The sequence below is a fragment of the Dendropsophus ebraccatus genome, chromosome 13 (genome assembly GCF_027789765.1).
Source record: "Dendropsophus ebraccatus isolate aDenEbr1 chromosome 13, aDenEbr1.pat, whole genome shotgun sequence".
NCBI lineage: Eukaryota > Metazoa > Chordata > Amphibia > Anura > Hylidae > Dendropsophus > Dendropsophus ebraccatus.
Genome location: NC_091466.1, coordinates 15,549,866 through 15,572,649, shown reverse-complemented (window position 1 = coordinate 15,572,649; position 22,784 = coordinate 15,549,866). Strand labels below are relative to the sequence as shown.

At 44.6% G+C, this 22,784-nt stretch overlaps 1 protein-coding gene across 4 annotated transcripts in view; it reads right to left on the bottom strand.

The window, feature by feature from the left end:
* The window catches only part of IGSF9 (immunoglobulin superfamily member 9), a 65,041-nt gene that overhangs the window by 14,883 nt on the left and 27,374 nt on the right, over positions 1 to 22,784 (bottom strand). Inside the window, exons 4-16 of one of the 4 annotated variants that reach the window (XM_069949974.1) lie at positions 14,589 to 14,741; positions 10,521 to 10,672; positions 9,457 to 9,574; positions 9,232 to 9,373; positions 7,992 to 8,137; positions 7,645 to 7,787; positions 7,321 to 7,461; positions 7,126 to 7,242; positions 5,455 to 5,605; positions 5,204 to 5,327; positions 2,403 to 2,578; positions 2,006 to 2,256; positions 416 to 500 (exon numbers count right to left, since the gene is read on the bottom strand). In XM_069949974.1, coding sequence (XP_069806075.1) covers positions 416 to 500; positions 2,006 to 2,256; positions 2,403 to 2,578; positions 5,204 to 5,327; positions 5,455 to 5,605; positions 7,126 to 7,242; positions 7,321 to 7,461; positions 7,645 to 7,787; positions 7,992 to 8,137; positions 9,232 to 9,373; positions 9,457 to 9,574; positions 10,521 to 10,672; positions 14,589 to 14,741 — 1,899 coding nt within the window. Of the gene's footprint in view, positions 1 to 415; positions 501 to 2,005; positions 2,257 to 2,402; positions 2,579 to 5,203; positions 5,328 to 5,454; positions 5,606 to 7,125; positions 7,243 to 7,320; positions 7,462 to 7,644; positions 7,788 to 7,991; positions 8,138 to 9,231; positions 9,374 to 9,456; positions 9,575 to 10,520; positions 10,673 to 11,688; positions 11,947 to 14,588; positions 14,742 to 22,784 lie in introns of those variants that run through there. The other 3 variants (XM_069949976.1, XM_069949975.1, XM_069949977.1) reach the window with 3 other exon arrangements.

Sequence of the window (22,784 nt, the reverse complement as noted above, 5' to 3'; positions counted from 1 at the left end):
TAGGTTGTTTTTTTTTTATGACACCATGCATATCAAGTTTTGGGGGTGGAATTAATTTGAAAAAATTGTATATTTAAATTGGATTTTTTTGAAGGTGTAGTTTATATAGTATAAATGATGTCTTATCTTTATGCTATGGTGGAAGGCCTGGGAGGCTTTGTTGGGCCCCAGGCTGCCATAACATTTCAGCCCCCCCCCCCTTTCCCTATCATATTGAAACCTAATGGGTGACAGAGGGAGCCCCACCATACCCAGCCACTTAGATGGTGCAATCAATAGCGACCATGGCATCCAAGTGGTTAAACAGCCAACAATAGTCTCTGTGATCCCAGCCGTTGCCTTATCAGATTACATCCACTAAACATCGTCACCTACAGGGCAGACATTATGACTGACTTGTGTCATTTTCACTCACCTGCTGTAGAGATATTCACAGAATTACTGGGATCGCTGATATAATCTCCAGCAAACGCCACCAGGCGGAACTCGTACATGGCGTCCTGGAATACAAAGTTTCATCAAGGGGTTGTGTTATGGGTCCGAAACTGTACAGTACCCAGATTAATGTAGACCAAAAATAAAATTTGTATCTCTATTGTACAGAAGGGAAACCTCTGGCCATCCAGCTGTTGTGCAACTACAATTCCATGCAACTACAAATCATGCTTTGGCTGTCCTGGCATGATGGGAACCATAGTTTTACAACAGCTGGAGGGCAAAAGGTTCCGTATGTCTGCTCTATTGGATGCTATGTTACATAGAGATTCTACCTTAAAACCATACAGCGCCACACAATAGGGACTCCATGTGTAACTATAAGCCTTTGTATACATGATAATGCCAAACTAATAACCTACTGATAGGACAATGTGTTGCGAGCCCCTGCACAATGTTGTAACGTTAGGACATATTTTATAAATTTCCCTTTTGTGTAATGACAAGTCAAAGGTTTTGTTCTGCCAGCATATGGGTGTTCAGATCCGCGCAAGCGCTAGAGCAAGTGGGGAGAAGCTTCTAACTGATTGTTCTTCTCCCCACTCTGTGTGTGACATAAGACATCCCATCTTAAAGGGGAACTCTTAGCAGGCTAGACGAATCTAATCTAGCCTAACATTGTGCATGGGGCACTGAGGAGGAAGGTATGTGTCTTCCCTTCCTCCTTGGCACCATTTCTGTGCTGTTAGCAGTGTAATCCTCGGTCCAGAACACAGTTAGGAGCACTGCCCCGCCCCCATTGCACAAACCTGACCACTCTTTCTAATGATAATCAATGGAGCGGGCGGGCCGGATTGGCACTCTGACAGTGCTCCTAATGGTGCTCTGGACCAAGGATTACACTGCTGACAGCATGGGAATGGCGCTGGGGAGGAAAATAAGAGACATACCTTCCACCTTGGTGCCCCGTGCGCAATAGGGGGCTATCAGCAGGTTAGATTGCACTAACCTGATAGTTCCCCTTTAAAGCAGATCTGTCAGAAGTTTTTTTTTTTGCTAACTAAAGTAAAGGCTTCTTACCCTGAATAAGAAGATATAACTGTACATCAATCCAGCACTGAGAAGTTTTATGCAAAATAGGAGATAAATCCCACAGGGCCTTCCCCTTGTTGCAAAAGCTTAGCAAGGTTTGTCCCCTCTATCTATCGCCCCTTTTCCCACAAGTAAACGTCCACTCTGTTAAGACTGGCAGGCCGAATGTTGTTGGGCTTTTGCCCCCAATCTGCATAACATTTCTAAAGCTTATATCTCAGCGCTGGAGTAAAGGATTGAAATAAGAGTTATATCTCCTGATTCGGGGTACGAAGCCCTATGGCACACCACCTTTACTTTTGACTGAAAAATGTCGATTTAAATTAGGATTCAGCCTCTGTCACGTGCACAAAGCTGGAAAGAGAATGCACTTAGCGCATGTATTGGTCAGTTTCTCAACGTATAGCTGATCTGCTCATTATTGCTATAACATCTTTGGCTTCCCTTGGATTATGGTTGATCTACTTCCATTCCTCACCTTAACCAGTCCAGGAACGAGCAGCTCGGCCTGTGTTGTTGGTATGGCGTCGTCAAGCAGCTCCCAGTCTCCTTCATCTCGTCGGCACTCCAGGCCATATGCACGCAGGGGATACAAGGATCGCAGAGGTGGCGCCCATGTCAGCAGCACTCCGCGGGACGTCTCATTGGCAGCCAGAAAGCGAGGAGGGGTGAGGGTATCTCTAGAGTCTGTGGTGGGTATAGGAGGAGGCAATGTGGTGGGTGGGACACCTGAGAGGCCAAAATAGTAGTGATTATTGAAGACAGAGCAAGAGATTAGAAGCTGCAAGACGGAAAGAGGGGCGACCACTGGCAACAAGGAAAGAGGAAGGTAGACAGACAGCAAATGAGGTTTCTTCTCTCTTCCGTATACTCACTGAGAGGAGTGGCGGTCACAATCTCACTAAACGGGCCGCTCCCCAGCTTGTTCTGAGACAAGACACTGAACTGGTAGGGGCTGTCGGCCTGCAGATTCTCCACCACCAGCGAACTTGCTCCAACCGGTGCCGAAAGGGAGATCCATTCATGGTGACCATGTGACAGTCGCTTTACCCTGACAGCAGCACAAGAGACATTCAAGAATGATTACAGACAAGTCAATACGAGACAGCTGCTGCCGGCGCGATTTACAATACAGTGTTACGGCTTTGGTCTGTTCTTAATGGGGAACTCCAGCGGGAATCCAGTGTGCTTTGTGTATCAATCATCTTTCTAATCTCCGCTTGCTGATATTGAATGGATGATAAGTGTTTGCTTGCAGAGGTCTGATGATTGGTAATGCCCCAATCTTGAGGACAGGGGCCCAACTCTAATAAAGTGGCAACTTTCCTTGCATGATTCATTGACATGAGAGCTTTCAAAGATAGCCGAGTACAGTGTTTGGCTATTTCCATGGCTCCCATAGGGAATGAATGATGTGGCCAGAAGTGTAGCCAAAGAAGTGGCAATGGGTGCATCTGCCATTAACATTGCAAAAACTAGGGCAAGGGCGAATTAGTATTACAGCTCCTGGACGGCCGGCACTTATCTCTCCACTGATTTTGCCTGAGCTTTACCTCATGTGGCAGCTTATATCGCCATGAACAAAAGGAGATAGATAGACAGATAATAAAATCAGTGTATATATTAGAGACAGAATATCTATAAAAACCCTATAGATCTTTTACAGGAGCGAGTGCCAACCTGACTCACTTCCCCCTCAATCCCCGCTCGCTGCACTGCAAGCACCGGAAGGGGACACCCAAATGATCCTTAGATCGTTCGGACGGCCCATTGCAATTAACATGTTGAAAGACCACGACCACCCAACATTGTGCATGTCAACTGATTGTTGCCTTTCAACATGTGCTAATATACTAAACGATTATGGGCCTGAACGGTCACTGATCAGCCAAGTAAGGCCGATAATCGTTGTGTGTAATAGGGCCTTAAGACCATAGGTGGAGAAGGCCCAAGCTAAGTGTTTGCACTGGGGCCCATGAACCTTTAGCGATGCCCTGGGTGTGGCGGTAAGTCCCCGTTTCCCAGACTGCGTGATTCCCAGCAGTCAAACTCCCTGCAAACCTATCACAGCTAAGCTTTCATTTTTTTAACAACACATTGGGGTCAGTTCACACTATGGAATTTGCACGGAATTTCAAGTGTGCTTGAAATTCTGTGCAAATTCAATAGTAAGAACAGGCCCTGAAATAAAAGATAAGCTTTAACTGGTTCCTATGGGCAACAAAGACAGTCCTTCTGTCTGTATCCATCCAGGACTCCCATCAAACCTCTGCAGCCGCGGGGAGTCAAATATCTAGTGTTCAGGTTCGGAGACTGTTGCCGAACCTGAGCAGTTTGGCCTCTTCACTTAACACTAGCGAAGACCTAATAGCATAGGACAGACTGGTTGCTAAGGACATGGGGGGTGCTTTTTTAATGATTTTCTCTATTGTCCATAGCAACCACAGCTCAGCTTAGCACTCATTTTACTAATGGAAAATAAAAACTAAACTCTGGTTGCTACGGGCAACGTCAAAAATCAAAGCAGCTTAATATTTACCAATGGGAAAAATTCTAACATTTCCAATATTTTTGGCAGTTCCCTTTGCGCATTGAAATAGGATAATTCCTTCCACAGACTTTCATGTTATGTCTATCTACAAGAGGTTAATGGGGTTCTCTAGAATGATGGAACTGGGGACATTACAAGCAGCATGGAGAATAGTGTTGAGGATAGGACCTTAGAGACCGAAGACATTTTTTTTTTATTCATTAGAAAACGAAAAATTTACAACTTTCCATGTTGAATATTCCCCTGATTCTGGATTCACAGAGAACCCCTTTACTATACATAAAGAAAACAAACAGGGGGCACATTTTCCACAGCAGAGACGCCAGTAGGGATCATATTATATATGTTTAGCATTCAATGTACGGCCACAATGATCCGTGGATGGGCTGTATTTATTTTAAATATTGGCAACATTTATTTTTTTAAACCATTTTATACACTGGGCCCATAGATATTATATTCCTAACCTGACCTCTGCGTGTGGTAGATGACCCCTCCAGACACACATATAACCTACAGTCACCACACACTACTCAGTTAGGAGAACACGGCGCTAGAGAGATGAATCTGGGTTTTGCAAAAAAAAAATAAAAAATTCAATAAAAGTTTAAAAAAAAAAAGAAATTTGGAATTTGTTACATGTGTAAAGAGGAATATAGATAACTCACCACATGCAATTATCCATAGGCCGTGGATTTAATTTTACCTTTTATTTAGTAACAATATGGCCGACATTGTAGATACTAGCAGGGCTGTTACCCAGCTTTCCCAGAATCTGTCTAGTGATGCCTACTGGGGTCTAGGAAAGCTGGGTAATAACCCCTGACAGCCACTATGACAGCAGGGTCAAATCTGAGGCATGTAAAACCTGGGCCTCTAGTCATTTAACCAGCTACTAGTAAATCCATAAGATATCAGAATTTTTTTGCATATATATATATATTTTTTTTTTTCCATTCTTGCGTGTTGAAATAAAATAAAAGTAAATAAATAGAAGTGATGACGTGAAGCCGACTAGTCATGCTACGTGCAACTTCGCCGGCCATCCTGGGTAAATAGGTATGCCAGGCAGCCATGTATAAGCTTAGATACATCTCTGTCCTATGTTAGTAGAAAAAGACTCACAGCGGAGCATACCAAACGCTGAACCTCTGGAAATATCCTCCATCGAAGCCGGACACCCAACTGATGTTCACTGCCGAGACCAGTGACTGGGCCGTAACGTTGGTCACTGTGTGGGGGCTGGTGCCTGCAGAGAATCGCAAGTATCACAGTATTTGTACCGTACAAGGTGAGCAATGCTGTAGGGGTCCAATCATTGTTATCATTCACCAGCCTAGAGCTTTCCCTTTTACATACACATGAAAAAAACTTACCCAAAACAAAGATGGCGGTGCGTGTACTGATACTTGCCACATCATTGGCCGCTGTGCACTCCCAGTCGCCATGTTCCTCCTTTGTGAGTGGCCGAAATACCAGACTGCCATTGACATCCATTTGGGCGATGCTTTTCCCAGGTAACCCCAACTGCAGGAACAATGACTGCCCTTAGTGCACTATGTAAGCCAAACACCGCTGACCCCCAAAAACACCCTATCCCCACCATAAAGTGATGACAGTGTCCTCAGTGAAATTATTATTTTAACCCCTTCCCTCCTCAGCCACTTTTTGTTTCCCTCTTCATGTTTATAAGACCATAGTGCTTGCATATTTTCCCCTACAGACCCACATGAGCTCTTATTTTTTTGCGACATCAATTATACTTTGCAATGACAGACTTTATTTTTCCATAAGATATGCTGCAAAACCTGGAAAAAAAATATATATTTTTTTTTAACTTTAGGGGTTTTCGTGTTTACGCCATTCACCCTATGGTAAATCTGACATTTTATCTATGTTTATCAAGTCAGTACGATTACAATGATATATAACTTGTATAACTTTTATTTCATGTGATGGCTTTTAAAAAAACTAATTGCGCCTGTTTTTAGTCTAATATATCTAGTTTGCGCTCAAAATAAATCTAACATGAATTTATGAAGCTTTTTTAGACAAGACTATCCAAATTAGATGCGACTTTTTGAATTAGATTTTTTGTTGTTAATTACATCGAATGTGCGCCAGAATTCTTTTTTAGCTAAATTTATTAACTGCGCAATTTTTTAAAAAGTCGCATATATTGGCGCATCGCTACGTCTGCTCCGAACCAGGTGAATTTATTAGACTAATTAAAAGACCATTATTTTTAAGATACTTTTACTACGCTATTAGACAATTTACATAAATTAGATTGGAAATTATGCCAAAACATCTTTGACAAAATCGTGTTTTTAGATTTGTTAGTAGATATCCCCCAAAATGTTCTTAAAATTGCTCTATTACCATCCCTATAGCGCTTTTCGGTACCTTGCTTGCATATATGCAACTTTTTGATCACTTTTTATAACAATTTTTTCTGGATTTGATTTGACCAAAAATCAGCAATTTTGCACTTTGGCGGGATTTTATGCAGTTCATTAAGCAAGATCAGGAATGCCATAGCCTAATAGTTCAGGCAATTCTGCATGCAGCAATACCAAATATGTTTGTTTATGTTTGGTTTTTTTATTTATAAAATGGGAAAAGGGGGGTGATTTAAACTTTTATAATAAGGGAGGGAATTTTTTTATGAATGGAAAAACTTTTTACCCCTCTGGGGTACTTCTATGCGAACTACACTAATCTCTCATAGAAATCAATGCAGTACATATGTACTGCATTGATCTATGAGAACAGTGCTCGATTACAATGGGTTGCTGCAGCCCATAGCAATCAAGTGCCGAGCAAGGAACAGCGGCATTGCAATGTTGACCCCCGCCCTGGCAAGAAGCATCATGATTGCACTGCACATTGTGAGCCCTCTCTGTACATCCCTTAACCCATGATGACGTCCCTGGACGTCATCATGAGTTAAGGGACTAAAGTAAACCTGTCATTACTTTCATGCTGCCTGCCCATGTGTCATTGGGGCGGTCCCTGTTGTCTTCTGCCTTCCCCGCCAGCCTCACCTTAGTCCAGCTGATGACGGGCGGAGGGTCTCCTGTTGCTGAGCAGGGAACGATTAGCTCTCTCCCAACATCCTGGAAGTACTCGTCCTTGGGGAGATCGATGAATGATGGAGGATCCTGTTGACACAACAAACCGTGAAACAAACCAATAGATGGATATAGTGACAGTCTACACCGCCAGATGGTTTACTGTACCTTCAAAATAACCACAGTGGGCAGTGACATGCCGGTTGTGCCATAGCTGTTATATGGGGTACATGTGTATGTGCCGGGGGCATCATCATTACCCATGGCCACCACGATGGAGCCGTCCTCCTGTAAATACCATCCAGGGAACTAGTAAAGAAGGAGTAAAAGAAATGTTGGAGTACTATTAGGGTGGCAGCCATAGTGACCCCCTGGCTGACATGAGATCTACACAGCTGACAACCAGCCTGAATATCATGTCTGAGTGGTTGTCACAGCCCCGCCCCCTATTCCAAACATTACTGGTCATGAATCGCCTCTCGTGGTTTATACCTTGTCAAGATCGAGGGGACTTCCATCCTTGGTCCAGTTGACATATAACAAGGGTGGGTTGGCTCTGGCGGGACAGCGGATCACACCCCTCATTCCGATTGGCAGGAAGGTTTCAGACGGCATGCCTGTCACATAGGCAGGGTCTAAGGAGGAAAAGGCGCTGTTACAAACCTAGAGCAATAGGCAGCTGTGGGGTATGACCATCGGTATAAGGAACCACTTCATTTAGAGGGATAATGGATGTGATTTAGACCCAGGATTCTACTGTTGTGAACTCTACAACTCCCACAATGCAGCGCAGCAGAGCACACACACAGATGATAGGAGTATTGGAGGCCGGTACATACGCAGCACAGTGAGGTAGGCAGAGGCAGACGGAGACTTCCACATCCCGTTGCTGGGAATGCAGGTGTATTTCCCAGAATCCTCCGGGGTGACTTGTTGTAGCAGAAAACTCCCATCCACCAAGATTCGCACCCGGGACTGGAGACGGCTGAAAATAACAAAGGGGAACGGTCTGTCAGTATCGGCTAGGAGGGTCCACACCGTGTACACTGAGGGGTACATAGAGGTTGTATCACACATGATAGGATTAGATACACTCGGCTGACAGTATCACACATGATAGGATTAGATACACTCAGATGACAGTATCACACATGATAGGATTAGATACACTCGGCTGACAGTATCACACATGATAGGATTAGATACACTCGGTTGACAGTATCACACATGATAGGATTAGATACACACAGATGACAGTATCACACATGATAGGATTAGATACACTCAGATTACAGTATTACACATGATAGGATTAGATACACTCAGATTACAGTATCACACATTATATGGCAGCGGTCCAGTCACATGATAGGAATAAATAGACCACATTATCATATATGATAGCTTAGATACACAAGCTCAGCAGAAAGTATCACGCATGATGGTATTAGATACATCAGTTTAGCTGAAAATATCATTGATAAAGGGACTGGATACATCACCAGCACAGCACAATACCACACAGGGTTGGATTAGATACAGTGGCTCAGCAGACATTATCACACATGATGGATTTAGATACACAAGATCAGGACAGTATCACACATAATGGGATCAGATACACCAGATCAGGACAGTATAACACATAATGGAATTAGATACACCCATTTGGCAGAGAAAATCACTAACGTAGAGATACAACACCTTGGCAGCACAGTAACACACACAATGAGATTAGATACACTGACACAGCAGACAGTATCACATATAATAGCTTTGGATACACCATTTTAGCAGACTGTATCACACATTAGGTTTGGATACACCAGTTCAGCAGACTGTATCACACATTAGGTTTGGATACACCAGCTCAGCAGACTGTATCACACATTAGGTTTGGATACACCAGTTCAGCAGACTGTATCACACATTAGGTTTGGATACACCAGCTCAGCAGACTGTATGACACATTAGGTTTGGATACACCAGCTCAGCAGACTGTATCACACATTAGGTTTGGATACACCACTTCAGTAGACGGTATCACACATTAGGTTTGGATACATGAAAGGATCTCACCTGAGGAGATAGACGTTGCTATTCCCGTGAAACCAGCTGTAAGTGAGGTTGGTGGGGTAGGCCTCAGCCTGGCAGGTCAGGAAGGCGTCTTGTGAAACGTTCAGGGTGATGTTTTCTGGAGGGACGACAATGACGGGCGGACCTATAGACACAAAATACACCATAAACCACAATACACTCTCATGGTGTCTTCTACTCACCCCAACACTTGGAATCATTTCATACCTTGGACCAGGACACGACTAGTGTGGGTCACCTCGCCCTCTTCACTAGCTGCGTGACACGTGTAGGCACCAGCATGGGAGCGCTGCACCCCAACTATACGTAATGAGCCATTATTGACCTGGAAGGGATAAAATAAAAAAAATACATGGCTTGTATGGAGTCCCCTTTTAATTATATCCTGTAACACCCACTGACTATGCACTATAAAATGAGTGCAGTTCCAATGAGCGGACACTAGAGTGCGCCAGAGTCCCACAGACAGCAGCTTACACTATCCGCTGTAAAATGAGCTCCAGTCGCCTATTGTTATGGAGCAGGAAGACAATGCGAGCTCTGAGTAAACAGGGTGATAGTGCGACGACACCGCTGACTTCCAAAAACAACAGCGCATTAATGTTTACTGTCTACAGTGCAAATTCATTGTGTACATCTAGCTACACACCTGCCGTACCCGTCGCTGTAAGCCTCTATGAGCACAATGCTATTCCTGTATGTGCACACAGGATATCTGCCCCAGGTGGCTCCCCGCCTCAGGGCATCCCACTCCATGGCCACTTCAACATTTTAATTTACGGCCGTCATTTATCAAACATGGTGTAAAGTGAGACTGGCTCAGTTGCCCCTAGCAACCAATCAGATTCCACCTTTCATTCCTCACAGACTCGTTGGAAAATGAAAGTTGGAATCTGATTGGTTGCTAGGGGCAACTGAGCCAGTTTCACTTTACACCATGTTTGATAAATCTCCCCCATAGTTCCTATAACATCACAGCTCCAGCGGTATAACAACTCCCAGAATGCTCTGCAGGACCCTGCTGTGTGTAATCGTACTGGGAGGAGGATAACAACACCACAGAATGAAAGGAATAACAGTAATGCATGTGGCTCAAGTTAAGCAGGGGTGCGTCTACAAGTGAAGCAGGGGTGGGGCTACAACTGAAGCAGGGGTGGGGCTACAACTGAAGCAGGGGTGGGGCTACAACTGAAGCAGGGGTGGGGCTACAACTGAAGCAGGGGTGGGGCTACAACTGAAGCACTCCCTGTATAGCGCATTGTGCATCTTACCTGGATCTTGTCCCCGCTTGCTACGTTGACATTGTCCTGCTTCCAGGAGACGACCGGCTGGGGGTTCCCGTTGGCCACACAAGTGAGGGTCAAGGTGTCTCCGACACGAACCTCTACGTATATGGGAGGAGTCTCGATGAAAGAAGGTGGAGCTGTGAAGGCAAAACGTATGGAGTCTGTTAAATGTGCATCATGGGGGAGGTATAACAGGGCAGACGATTTCTGGTCCAGTAAGGGGGTGGATGGTTCATTTTCTTTTTTTTTTTTTTTCTTTTTTAAATTTGGTTAAATAAAAAAACCCACAAAAACTTAAACACCCACAGATCTGCCGTATTCTCTGCCGGAGTGTGTGTGTGGGGGAGGGGGGAGCTGCCAACCACAGACTCATGTATAGCTGAATGGGACTGTGATCCTGCTGTATGCAAAGATTCCTGTACAAACCACATACCACATTATATCCACCCACAGTCCCTGTAATATAATCTCCATCCTCCACGTATTATAACCAACACCTATCTGCTACACCCCCTGCTGGTACACGTTATACATCTCCTGCATATAGGGATATGGAGCATGCTAGTATAACCTGGGTATCTCCTGTATATAATTATATATGTACAGCTGGTATAACCTGGGTATATACTGTATATAGTTATATATGTACAGCTGGTATAACCTGGGTATCTCCTGTATATAGTTGTATATGTACAGCTGGTATAACCTGGGTATCTCCTGTATATAATTATATATGTACAGCTGGTATAACCTGGGTATCTCCTGTATATAATTATATATGTACAGCTGGTATAACCTGGGTATATCCTGTATATAATATATATGTACAACTGGTATAACCTGGGTATCTTCTGTATATAGTTGTATATGTACAGCTGGTATAACCTGGGTATCTTCTGTATATAGTTATATATGTACAGCTGGTATAACCTGGGTATCTCCTGTATATAATTATATATGTACAGCTGGTATAACCTGGGTATCCCCTGTATATAGTGATATGGAGCATGCTGGCATAACCTGGGTATCTCCTGTATATAGTGTTATGGAGCATGCTGGTATAACCTCAGTATATAGTACAGCTGGTATAAGTTGTAGCTCTTTGTGCAGGCCTGTGCTGTAATAACCTGGGCACACACGGCTGGCTTATTACCTCTGTGTTCCAGGCCCTGCGGTTCTTCCATTTACAGGTTATTGCAGTATTTTGTAAGCAATTTATAAAACATAACATGCCGCCTGTGGGCACATGTGCAGCGTCGGCTGGGCAGGGAAGGGTTAATCGGTACACGTCTAGACCGGCAGCCTCGTGTGAACACGTTTCCCCGGAGGTGATCTACACATGTTTACACAGATGTGCTTTGTGGGAAGTCATTCATGCACGTCCACCTGAGCGGCTGCCAGATAAAATCACAGCGATGACAGCCGCAATCCCGTGTGCTGTATAGGGGGCGCTATCACTTTAAAGGATACTATGGGGGAGATTTATCAAACATGGTGTAAAGTGAAACTGGCTCAGTTGCCCCTAGCAACCAATCAGATTCCACCTTTCATTCCTCACAGACTCTTTGGAAAATGAAAGGTGGAATCTGATTGGTTGCTAGGGGCAACTGAGCCAGTTTCACTTTACACCATGTTTGATAATTCTTCCTCTATATGTTTAGTCAAGAAACAGTGGAAATTAGTCAGCGACCAAAGTCAAGCCACAATTTTTTTTTTCTATTTATCGGCTTTGCCCACATTTCCGCCACCAACTACAGTAGGCGTGAGTGGCGCATTTTGAGCCAAACTTTCCCGCGACTTTAGGCTCGATGTAATGTGACGCGTTTCAGGCCAAATTTTTTTTTCTCTTTGTTTTCTAGCCAAAAAGTTCTAAAAGCTCTGGAGTCTCACAAGGCCTCGAAACATCTTAAGTCAAAAAGATAGGGGGGATGGGGAGGGTGTAAAGCAAGGATGGAGGTCAGAGGTCATCCAAAACTTCAATTCAGATCTAATTAGCGGCGACTTGCTTTTCTTCTTGCCTTGTCTTGACTTCTTTGGTTTGGTAGACGTTCCTTGAGATGTCGGCTTTCATCTATGACCACAAGGATAGACTCCAGGGACCTTCCTGTCACAACAAGTCATTGGCAGGGGGTCCCGGAGGATACAAAGCCCGACCCATGGCAGGCTAAATTAGGGGGCAGGAAGTCAGGAACGCCCCCTATGTCTTGAATACTGAGGTCCTGGAGCCTCTGCTGCGAGGATTAGACCCACTGTGGGGATGTCATCATCTTCTTCATAGCTTAGAGGTATAGAGGTGGCGGCTCTGGACGTCTGTCTGTACGGACAGCGTGGGGCATAAGCGCTAATCCTCGCAATTAAAGGGCCAGCTGCACTTGGGCATAGCTGGCGATTTATTATACAGGGTCATAGTACATGTCTTGTCCCTCTAAGCCAGGGATGGGGAACCTTTGGCGCTCTAGCTGTAGCAAAACTACAACTCCCATCATGCCTGGGAAGCCAAAGCTAAAGCTTTGGCTGTTCAGGCATGATGGGAATTGTAGTTTTGCAACAGATGGAGGGCCGTGGGTCCCCCATCACTGCCCTAAGCAATAGAACTGCCTGTGTGTCAGTCTACACTGCCGTTCTGGCATTCTATTCATGAATGTGCAAGCTCTGGATGAACACAGAGCACAATACAGAGGAGGCTAAACTAGTAACCTGGCACTCACAGTACAATGGGGGTAGCGTCACTTAGTGCTGGCACTGCTATTCTTCACATCGCTGCCAGTCTAAACAGTGCAGTGTTGTGTTGGCATGGATGCCGCCATCTCTACATGGGGCGCTGCTGTTGCCAGAAGGAGCTGCTCTATACAAACAAAAAAGTAAAAAGGTTCCTCTGGTATTCAGACCTTAACTATGTTGATACAGGAGCAGGGATGGGGAACCGTCAGCAGACCAGCTGGGGCAAAACTACAACTCCCATCATGCCTAACTATGGCGGTCCAGGGATTATGGGAATTGTAGTTTTGCAACAGTTGGAAGGGCCGAAGGTTCCCTATCTCTGTTATAGAAGGAAACAAGTAAAGTTTCATGTGTCATAGTATTGCTTATCATTAACCACCATACCATAATGCTGCCATATAGTACCGCAATAATACTGACACTAACGGCATACACCCCATACAATGGCATCATACTGTACAAAAGTCAAAATAATACTGCCACATAGTACCGAAATAATACTGACACAAAGAGCGTACAGCTCATAAAAATGCCATCATACAGTGCCCAAGTAATACTGCCTTAAAGGGTCAACATAATACTGCCATATAGTACCGAAATAATACTGACACAGAGAACATACAGCCCATAGAATGCCATCATACTGTGCCCAAGTAGTACTGCCTTAAAGGGTCGACATAATACTGACATATAGTACCGAAATAACAATGACACAAAGAGCGTACAGCCCATACAATGCCATCATACTGGGCGCAAGTAATAAAGAGTCAAAATAATACTGGCATATAGTACCAAAATAATACTGACACAGAGAGCGTACAGCCCATACAATGCCATAATTCTGTGCCCAAGTAATACTGCTTTGAAGAGTCAACATAATACTGCCATATAGTTCTCATATAATTAAGTTTCCAATTAATACCGCCATACACTGCTAAATAATTTTGGGTGACCCAAATTAGCAGGATACACCTGTGCTTACATGTCAGTACCTCCTATCTTTCCCATTCTACCTGTAGCAGAAATGGTGAGTACAAGACCACATTCACACTTGTGTTGTTTGGCGGCAGCTTTCTCCGCCCTTTAGGCACTTTGGGTCTGGTCCTGTGACATTGGGGTTGCAGGGCCGTACCATGACCTCCCTTCCCTGCTTGTGCACGCTTTGCGGGGTTAGCGGTCGCTGACCGACACAGTGCGGAGTTAGTGTAGGGACACGTGTGGGCCAGGGGACCTGCACGTGGTACATGAGGCAATATGGTTTGAGTGCTGATCCGCACCCCCCAGGTATCAGGCAGCTGTGATATGGAAGGGGGGGGGGGGTACAAGACTTACAGTTCACAGTCAGATGGATCCAAGTCCCGTTCTTGAAGTCCTCGTCTGTGTGATGACGATCCAAAAACAGCACCCTGCACTCATACCAGCCCTGGTCATCAGAGCGAAGGGAGTCAAGGCGTAAAGAAGCCCCTTCCTCTATCCGCGAGCGTCCTGTGGAGAGAGGGAAGAAGGGTGTCAGTGAGGAAGCAGCAGCAATATCTGTGCAAGTGCTCTCTGCATTATAGGAGCTCCGGGGGTCTGACAACAAGCAAAACCCAGATGAATTCTGCTCACAGCACTGGAGGATGTAACGCAGCATCACTACAGGATCAGTACAGGATAAGTAATGTAATGTATGTACACAGTGACTCCACCAGCAGAATAGTGAGTGCAGCTCTGGAGTATAATACAGGATGCAACTCAGTATCAGTACAGGATAAGTAATGTAATGTATGTACACAGTGACCCCACCAGCAGAATAGTGAGTGCAGCTCTGGAGCATCATAAAGGATGTAACTCAGTATCAGTAATGTAATGTATGTACACAGTGATCCCACCAGCAGAATAGTAAGTGCAGCTCTGGATTATAATACAGGATGTAACTCAGGATCAGTAATGTAATGTATGTACACAGTGACCCCACCAGCAGAATAGTGAGTGCAGCTCTGGAGTATAATACAGGATGTAACTCAGGATAAGTAATGTAATGTATGTACATAGTGACCCCACCAGCAGAATAGTGAGTGCAGCTCCAGAATATAATACAGGATGTAACTCAGGATAAGTAATGTAATGTATGTACACAGTGACCCCACCAGCAGAATAGTGAGTGCAGCTCTGGAGTATAATGCAGGATGTAACTCAGGATCAGTACAGGATCAGTAATGTAATGTATGTAGACAGTGACCCTACCAGCAGAATAGTGACTGCAGCTCTGGAGTATAATACAGGATGTAACTCAGGATCAGTACAGGATAAGTAATGTAATGTATGTACACAGTGACTCCACCAGCAGAATAGTGAGTGCAGCTCTGGAGTATAATACAGGATGCAACTCAGTATCAGTACAGGATCAGTAATGTAATGTATGTACACAGTGACCCCACCAGCAGAATAGTGAGTGCAGCTCTGGAGCATCATAAAGGATGTAACTCAGTATCAGTAATGTAATGTATGTACACAGTGATCCCACCAGCAGAATAGTAAGTGCAGCTCTGGATTATAATACAGGATGTAACTCAGGATCAGTAATGTAATGTATGTACACAGTGACCCCACCAGCAGAATAGTGAGTGCAGCTCTGGAGTATAATACAGGATGTAACTCAGGATAAGTAATGTAATGTATGTACATAGTGACCCCACCAGCAGAATAGTGAGTGCAGCTCCAGAATATAATACAGGATGTAACTCAGGATCAGTAATGTAATATATGTACACAGTGACTCCACCAGCAGAATAGGGAGTGCAGCTCTGGAGTATAATACAGGATGTAACTCAGGATAAGTAATGTAATGTATGTACATAGTGACCCCACCAGCAGAATAGTGAGTGCAGCTCCAGAATATAATACAGGATGTAACTCAGGATCAGTAATGTAATATATGTACACAGTGACTCCACCAGCAGAATAGGGAGTGCAGCTCCAGAATATAATACAGGATGCAACTCAGGATCAGTACAGGATCAGTAATGTATATACAGTGACCCCACCAGCAGAATAGGGAGTGCAGCTCTGCAGTATAATATAGAAAGTAACTCAGGATCAGTACAGGATCAGAATAGTGAGTGCAGCTTTGGAGTATATCACTGACTCTATCTTTAGATCAGTAGAAGTCAACCAATAGCTACTGAAGGTGTATATGAGTAGAAGGCAAGTACTGATAAATGGCCTTCTCCTAGCTTCTGTTCTGTTTGGGGGCAGCTAGTTATTTGCACATGATGTTACACATGGTAAGATGGCGGGGGTTGTAGATGCTCAGCTCCAGTGCTGTCATCATGTAAAGAGATGGTACATTACATAGGTCTCCATGTTGTTGACCCAGCTGTGTTATAAGACCCTCACATCTGCCATGGTGACACAAGACAGACGCTACACATGTAAGACACTTTCCTGTAAGAGCCGCCACGCCCCATTGTCACTACACTGTAAATAAAGTTATAATGAGATGAAGGGACAGGGGTTCTGGGAGGACTCACAGCACAATATGACAGGTGGGACTATGTGGCTGAAACGCGTCACCATATAAAGGGACTGCTAAGTCCTGGCTCAGAGGATGGGACGCTGTGCAGGAGAGGTCGGCTGACAGGGGAATGTGGTGAGCGGCCATCTTTTCTGATAAGGAAGCCTTTTAAGGACTGAATGAGCCACAAAGTTTGGGTTCTGCTCTTTTATTGAGAAGTTCCCAGATCTCTCCTGGGATTGTGATTCCATTTACTGCAAAGGAACCATGAGAGAATAGATCTGTAACCAGAGGGCGGTGATGGAGATGCTGCCTAATGGAGGTCACTATGGCAGGGAGGGGTCAATGGGTCAAGGGTCAATTGCATTAGGTGCTCCATAATGTGGTGTTATTAGCAAACTGATCATCCAGATATAACAGAGTAACTGAGCAGGAAAAGAAACAGAGACATCTGGTCCAACTCACTTATGAGAAAATAGTTCATATATATATATACACACCATCACAGGAAACTTGTATAATAATAATTCTCCCCATGTACAAGAATATACTATAATACTGCCTCCTATATACAAGAATATAACTACTATAATACTGCTCCTATATACAGGAATATAACTACTATAATACTGCTCCTATATACAAGAATATAACTACTATAATACTGTTCCTATATACAAGAATATAACTACTATAATACTGCTCCTTATGTACAAGAATATAACTACTATAATACTGCCTCCTATATACAGGAATATAACTACTATAATACTGCTCCTATATACAGGAATATAACTACTATAATACTGCCTCCTATATACAAGAATATAACTGCTATACTGCCTTTTATGATAACATATGGCAGTACTCTGTTTCCCATCCATATATACAGTATACGGCTGTATGGTGGACCGGTGGTGAGCGATATAGCCGGTGTCCCTCTCAGGGTTCGGGGTGGACACAGCAGAGGAGGATGAGACGGGAGATAAGACGCGAGGAGAAGATTCAATCTCCTTAATTGCCTGCTGCTATTATCAGTCGCCTGATCCGATCAGAACAACATTAGCCAAATTTGAATTGGCTAAAACCACCGACCCTCCTCGGAGTGGATAAGCCGCGGATAGTCACCGTCACACTGCGGCTTACGCAGAACACATCTCTCAGAAACATGGAGTTTATAGGGGAACAGGCCACACCCACACTTAACCCTTCCATTGCTAGGGCCTACTGGACAAGCTGGTCCACCCCAGGCTGGTGATCTGCAGCACTATGTAGTATCCTGATTATATATGGTGCCATGTGGGAGACCATAGGACATACACATCATTCCTGGTGCCTGCAGAGCTTACAATCTAATCCCCCTGACGTGGGAAGGGTTAAAAATCCTATGTAAATCCTGGACAGCATGGACTGAGGTCACCTGGGGCCGAGAGGAAATCCCTCTAATCGTCAGAAGACGACTAACACCTGTTACACTATATAGTAAATACACGTGGCTCCACCATGAGCCCCTATAGGATAGAGCCCTATGACTAGAGAGCAGTGATGTCATCGGGGTCAAATGACATCATAAGTGGGTTATGGGAGGCCAGGCCTTACATAATAGAACCATCTTTCAAAACCACATGTGATTCTCCAGCAGAATAGTGAGTGCAGCTCTGAAGTATAACACAGGATGTAACTCACGATCTGTACAGGATAATGTAATGTATGTACACAGTGACCCCACTAGCAGAATAGTGAATGCAGCTCTGGAGTATAATACAGGATGTAACTCAGGATCAGTGCAGGATCAGTAATGTAATGTATGTACACAGTGACCCCACCAGCAGAATAGTGAGTGCAGCTCTGGAGTATGATGCAGGATGTAACTCAGGATCAGTGCAGGATCAGTAATGTAATGTATGCACACAGTGACCCCACCAGCAGAATAGTGAGTGCAGCTCTGGCGTATAATACAGGATGTAACTCAGGATCAGTGCAGGATCAGTAATGTAATGTATGTACACAGTGACCCCACCAGCAGAATAGTGAGTGCAGCTCTGGAGTATAATGCAGGATGTAACTCAGGATCCGTACAGGATAATGTAATGTATGTACACAGTGACCCCACCAGCAGAATAGTGACTGCAGCTCTGGAGTATAATGCAGGATGTAACTCAGGATCAGTACAGGATAATGTAATATATGTACACAGTGATCCCGCAAGCAGAATAGTGAGTGCAGCTCTGCAGTATAACACATGATATAACTCAGGATCAGTGCAGGATCAGTAATGTAATGTATATACACAGTGACCCCACCAGCAGAATAGTGACTGCAGCTCTGGAGTATAATGCAGGATGTAACTCAGGATCAGTACAGGATAGTGTAATATATGTACACAGTGATCCCGCCAGCAGAATAGTGAGTGCAGCTCTGCAGTATAACACAGGATGTAACTCAGGATCAGTGCAGGATCAGTAATGTAATGTATGCACACAGTGACCCCACCAGCAGAATAGTGAGTGCAGCTCTGGAGTATAATGCAGGATGTAACTCAGGATCCGTACAGGATAATGTAATGTATGTACACAGTGATCCCGCCAGCAGAATAGTGAGTGCAGCTCTGGAGTATAACACAGGATGTAACTCAGGATCAGTGCAGGATCAGTAATGTAATGTATGTACACAGTGATCACACCAGCAGAATAGCGAGTTCAGCTCTGGAGTATAATACAGAATACAACGTTCACCATACACAATCCAACATTGATGCCTGACCCCACAACTGGGTGAGAGTCATTCTCTAGGTGCAGTATTGTAATAGTTCTGTATTGATTCCTTAAAGGGACACTTCTAATTGTGTCCCAAAAATATCCATGTTGTCCACAGATGTAATGCAGCCTGCTGCGACAGGAGCCCCCCACCCCACACTGATGGTGACCCATAGCCGTGGTACTGTGTAACCCATTCATCTCTGTTCATGGACGGAGCGTACTCTCTGCCATAGCGGTAAATATTAGAGTATGGCTGTTGTTCTCTGTTATCAGCCATTCAGACTGGGAAAATGATTACTGTAGTAATATATATATCGCCTGAAATATATACATGAATGATGAAGTTATAATGGTGCGGCACTTCAGGGTATGTGGCCCTTTAAATCCCCTCAGGCCTACACCCAGGCCTGGAGAGGGTGAGTGTGAGGGGCACAGGACAGGCCTGGCTGTGGCGTAGCCGGGGTGCTGCCCCTGGGTGTATATATAGCTCCCACATATGCAGCCTCTGCACCGTCATTAACTTCCATTCATGAATTTTTCCTTTTTTTTTCCGATGACACTATTGTCGCCTTAGTAACCGGGCGCACACTGCATAGCAACTGACATTCAAAGCATCACAGGGAGAGGGGGATTGTGGGTAACGCAGGGAGGGGCCATAAAAAAACGCTCATCTCTTACAAATACCCCTCTAAATTTATGAGCCGAGCAGGAGGATTCAATGGTTAATCCTTAGCGGGGGCCCCTGCGAAAAAACAAAACGGGGGCGGCCTCCGGGAGGGGAAGGGGTCGGTTTGTGCCACAATGTCTTAATAAGCGACCAGAGTGGCTAGTCAGGAGTCCGGGAAAGCTGTGTGACATCACCTGTACACATCCTATTGTCTTATTCCCAGCTTTCCAATATGACTTGTTGTCACCCAGCTTTCCTGGAGTCCTGAAGGGCAGATCCGTGTCATTCAGGAGTCTAGGAAAGCTGAGTCAAAAAGTTCTTCCTGAAAAATAAGTGCCCCCCTCTTATTACTTTATCCACATGGCTGCACCTTGTACATGGAGGATGAGGGTAGAGAAGAATAGAGATAAGTGAGGGAGGAGGAGGAGGATAAATACTGGGGGGGGGGGGTGAGGGGAGGATGGATCAAAGGTAAAGATGCATTTTTCAAACTTTCAAAAGCTGCATGGAGGAAATCCCTCGGCGGTGGCCTCCATTAACACTCTCGTTCCCAGGCTCATGGGGTGCGGATGAGGGACCCAGACAAAAGCGGCAGAGGAAGCGACGGCCTAACGATTATCACTAATTATATCCCGGACTGAGGGCGTAATACAGACAATGACTATTATAATAAGAGCCGTAATGAGACACACAGGACAATGAAACACAGGAGCTTACAATCTACAGAGTGGGTCTCATAAGGAACACAGAACTGTATTGTTGTCTGAGAGGGTATCACACCTAATAGGCTTAGATACACCAGACCATTAGGGTCACACTTTTAATGTAATATATACCTCCACCTATACAAGCTGTGCCCATTCACAGACTGAACGTAGACTATTAGTAACCATGTTTGGTCCTCTTCCAAGCGTATCCTAGTATTGTGTAATATTGGAGTGCACTCATATACCGTGGCAAGGTTATTAACTTTAACAGACTAAAAGTCAATGGCTACGCCACAGGTACTCCTGTATATGGTGTCACTATATCAGCCTAGAAATGGGAGCATGATGGGCCGAGATACACCAGCAAGAAAGGCTTAGATACCCACTGACTCAGTAACACAGTACCTCATGTGATAGGCACAGATGCATCAGCTGAGTAGACGTTATAATACAACAGAGGCTTAGATACATCAGCTCTGCAGACAGTATTATGCATAAAAGGCTTAGATACACCACCTCAGCAGACAGTATCACATAATAAGCTTAGATACAATGATCTGTCAGAAAGTATCATATATGATAGGCTTAGGCTGCATTCACACGTTCAGTGATTTTCCCGGTCCGTGATTGTGGTCCGGCAGCTACCTCCGTGATCCGTGCAAAACAGTCCGTTTTGCATCCGTTTTGTATCCGTGTCCGTTTTTTCACGGATCTGTCTTACAGCATTTTAAATGACATTGATTACATCACATCCGTGTTTTTCACGGATGAACACGGATGTCACATCTGTGTACATCCGTGAAAAACACGGATCTCATTGATTTCTATGGGGAATCCTTTCCGTGCATCCGTTCCGAGTAATGACATGTCCTATTATTTAACGGAACGGATCACGGATCCGTGAAATTACGGAACATCTGAATAGCCCCATAGAAAGCAATGGGCTGTAAAATTGTCCGTGCGCACGGATCCGTGAGCACGGACAACTTCAGTATCACACATGACAGGCTTAGATACATCAGCTCAGCAGACAGTATGATAGGCTTTGAAACACAAATGCCGCAGACAGTATCACACTTGACAGGCTTAGATACACCACCTCAGCAAAGAGTATCACATAATAAGCATAGATACAATGATTTATCAGAAAGTATCGCATTTGATAGGCTTAGAAACACCAGTGAAGCAGACAGTATCACACATGACCGGCTTAGATACACCACCTCAGCAGACAATATGATAGGCTTTGATACACAGGTGCCGCAGACAGTATCACACATGATAAGCTTAGATACACTGTTGCAGCAGACTGTATCACACATGATAGGCTTAGATACATTGTTGCAGCAGACTGTATCACACATGATAGGCTTAGATACACCACTGAAGCAGACAGTCTGACAGCAGTAGTTTTCCATAGATTGTAAGCTCCTGAGGCCAGATCTGGTGACAGCTCGAGGGTAGTCCCATCCTGGGGGCTGCCCCTCAGGTCTCTCTGCATACCTTGGCCTCCATTCAACGGCGCAGATTGCCAAATAGTCTGCACGTATGAAGCGCGCAGGGCGCCACGGCGACTATTTAGGAGGGGACACTGTGTCCTCCCCGCAGCTTTTATTGCCCTGGCTTTTGCCATAGTCAAATCTCACGGCCATTTTATAGCCGGTGAACAAAGAAAAGCAATTTACTAGTAGAGAGGAAGCGTTGGGCTGTTCTAAGGAGAATCCAAGGATCCTCAAGGCAGGGACAAAGCGTCTCCCATACCATCACAGGCTTAGATACATCAGCTCCACACGGTATCACACATAATGGGATTAGATGCACCTGCTCAGGACAATAGCACATGTGATAGGCTTAGATACCAAGGCAGTATCATACACGATAGGTAGGATTAGATACAGC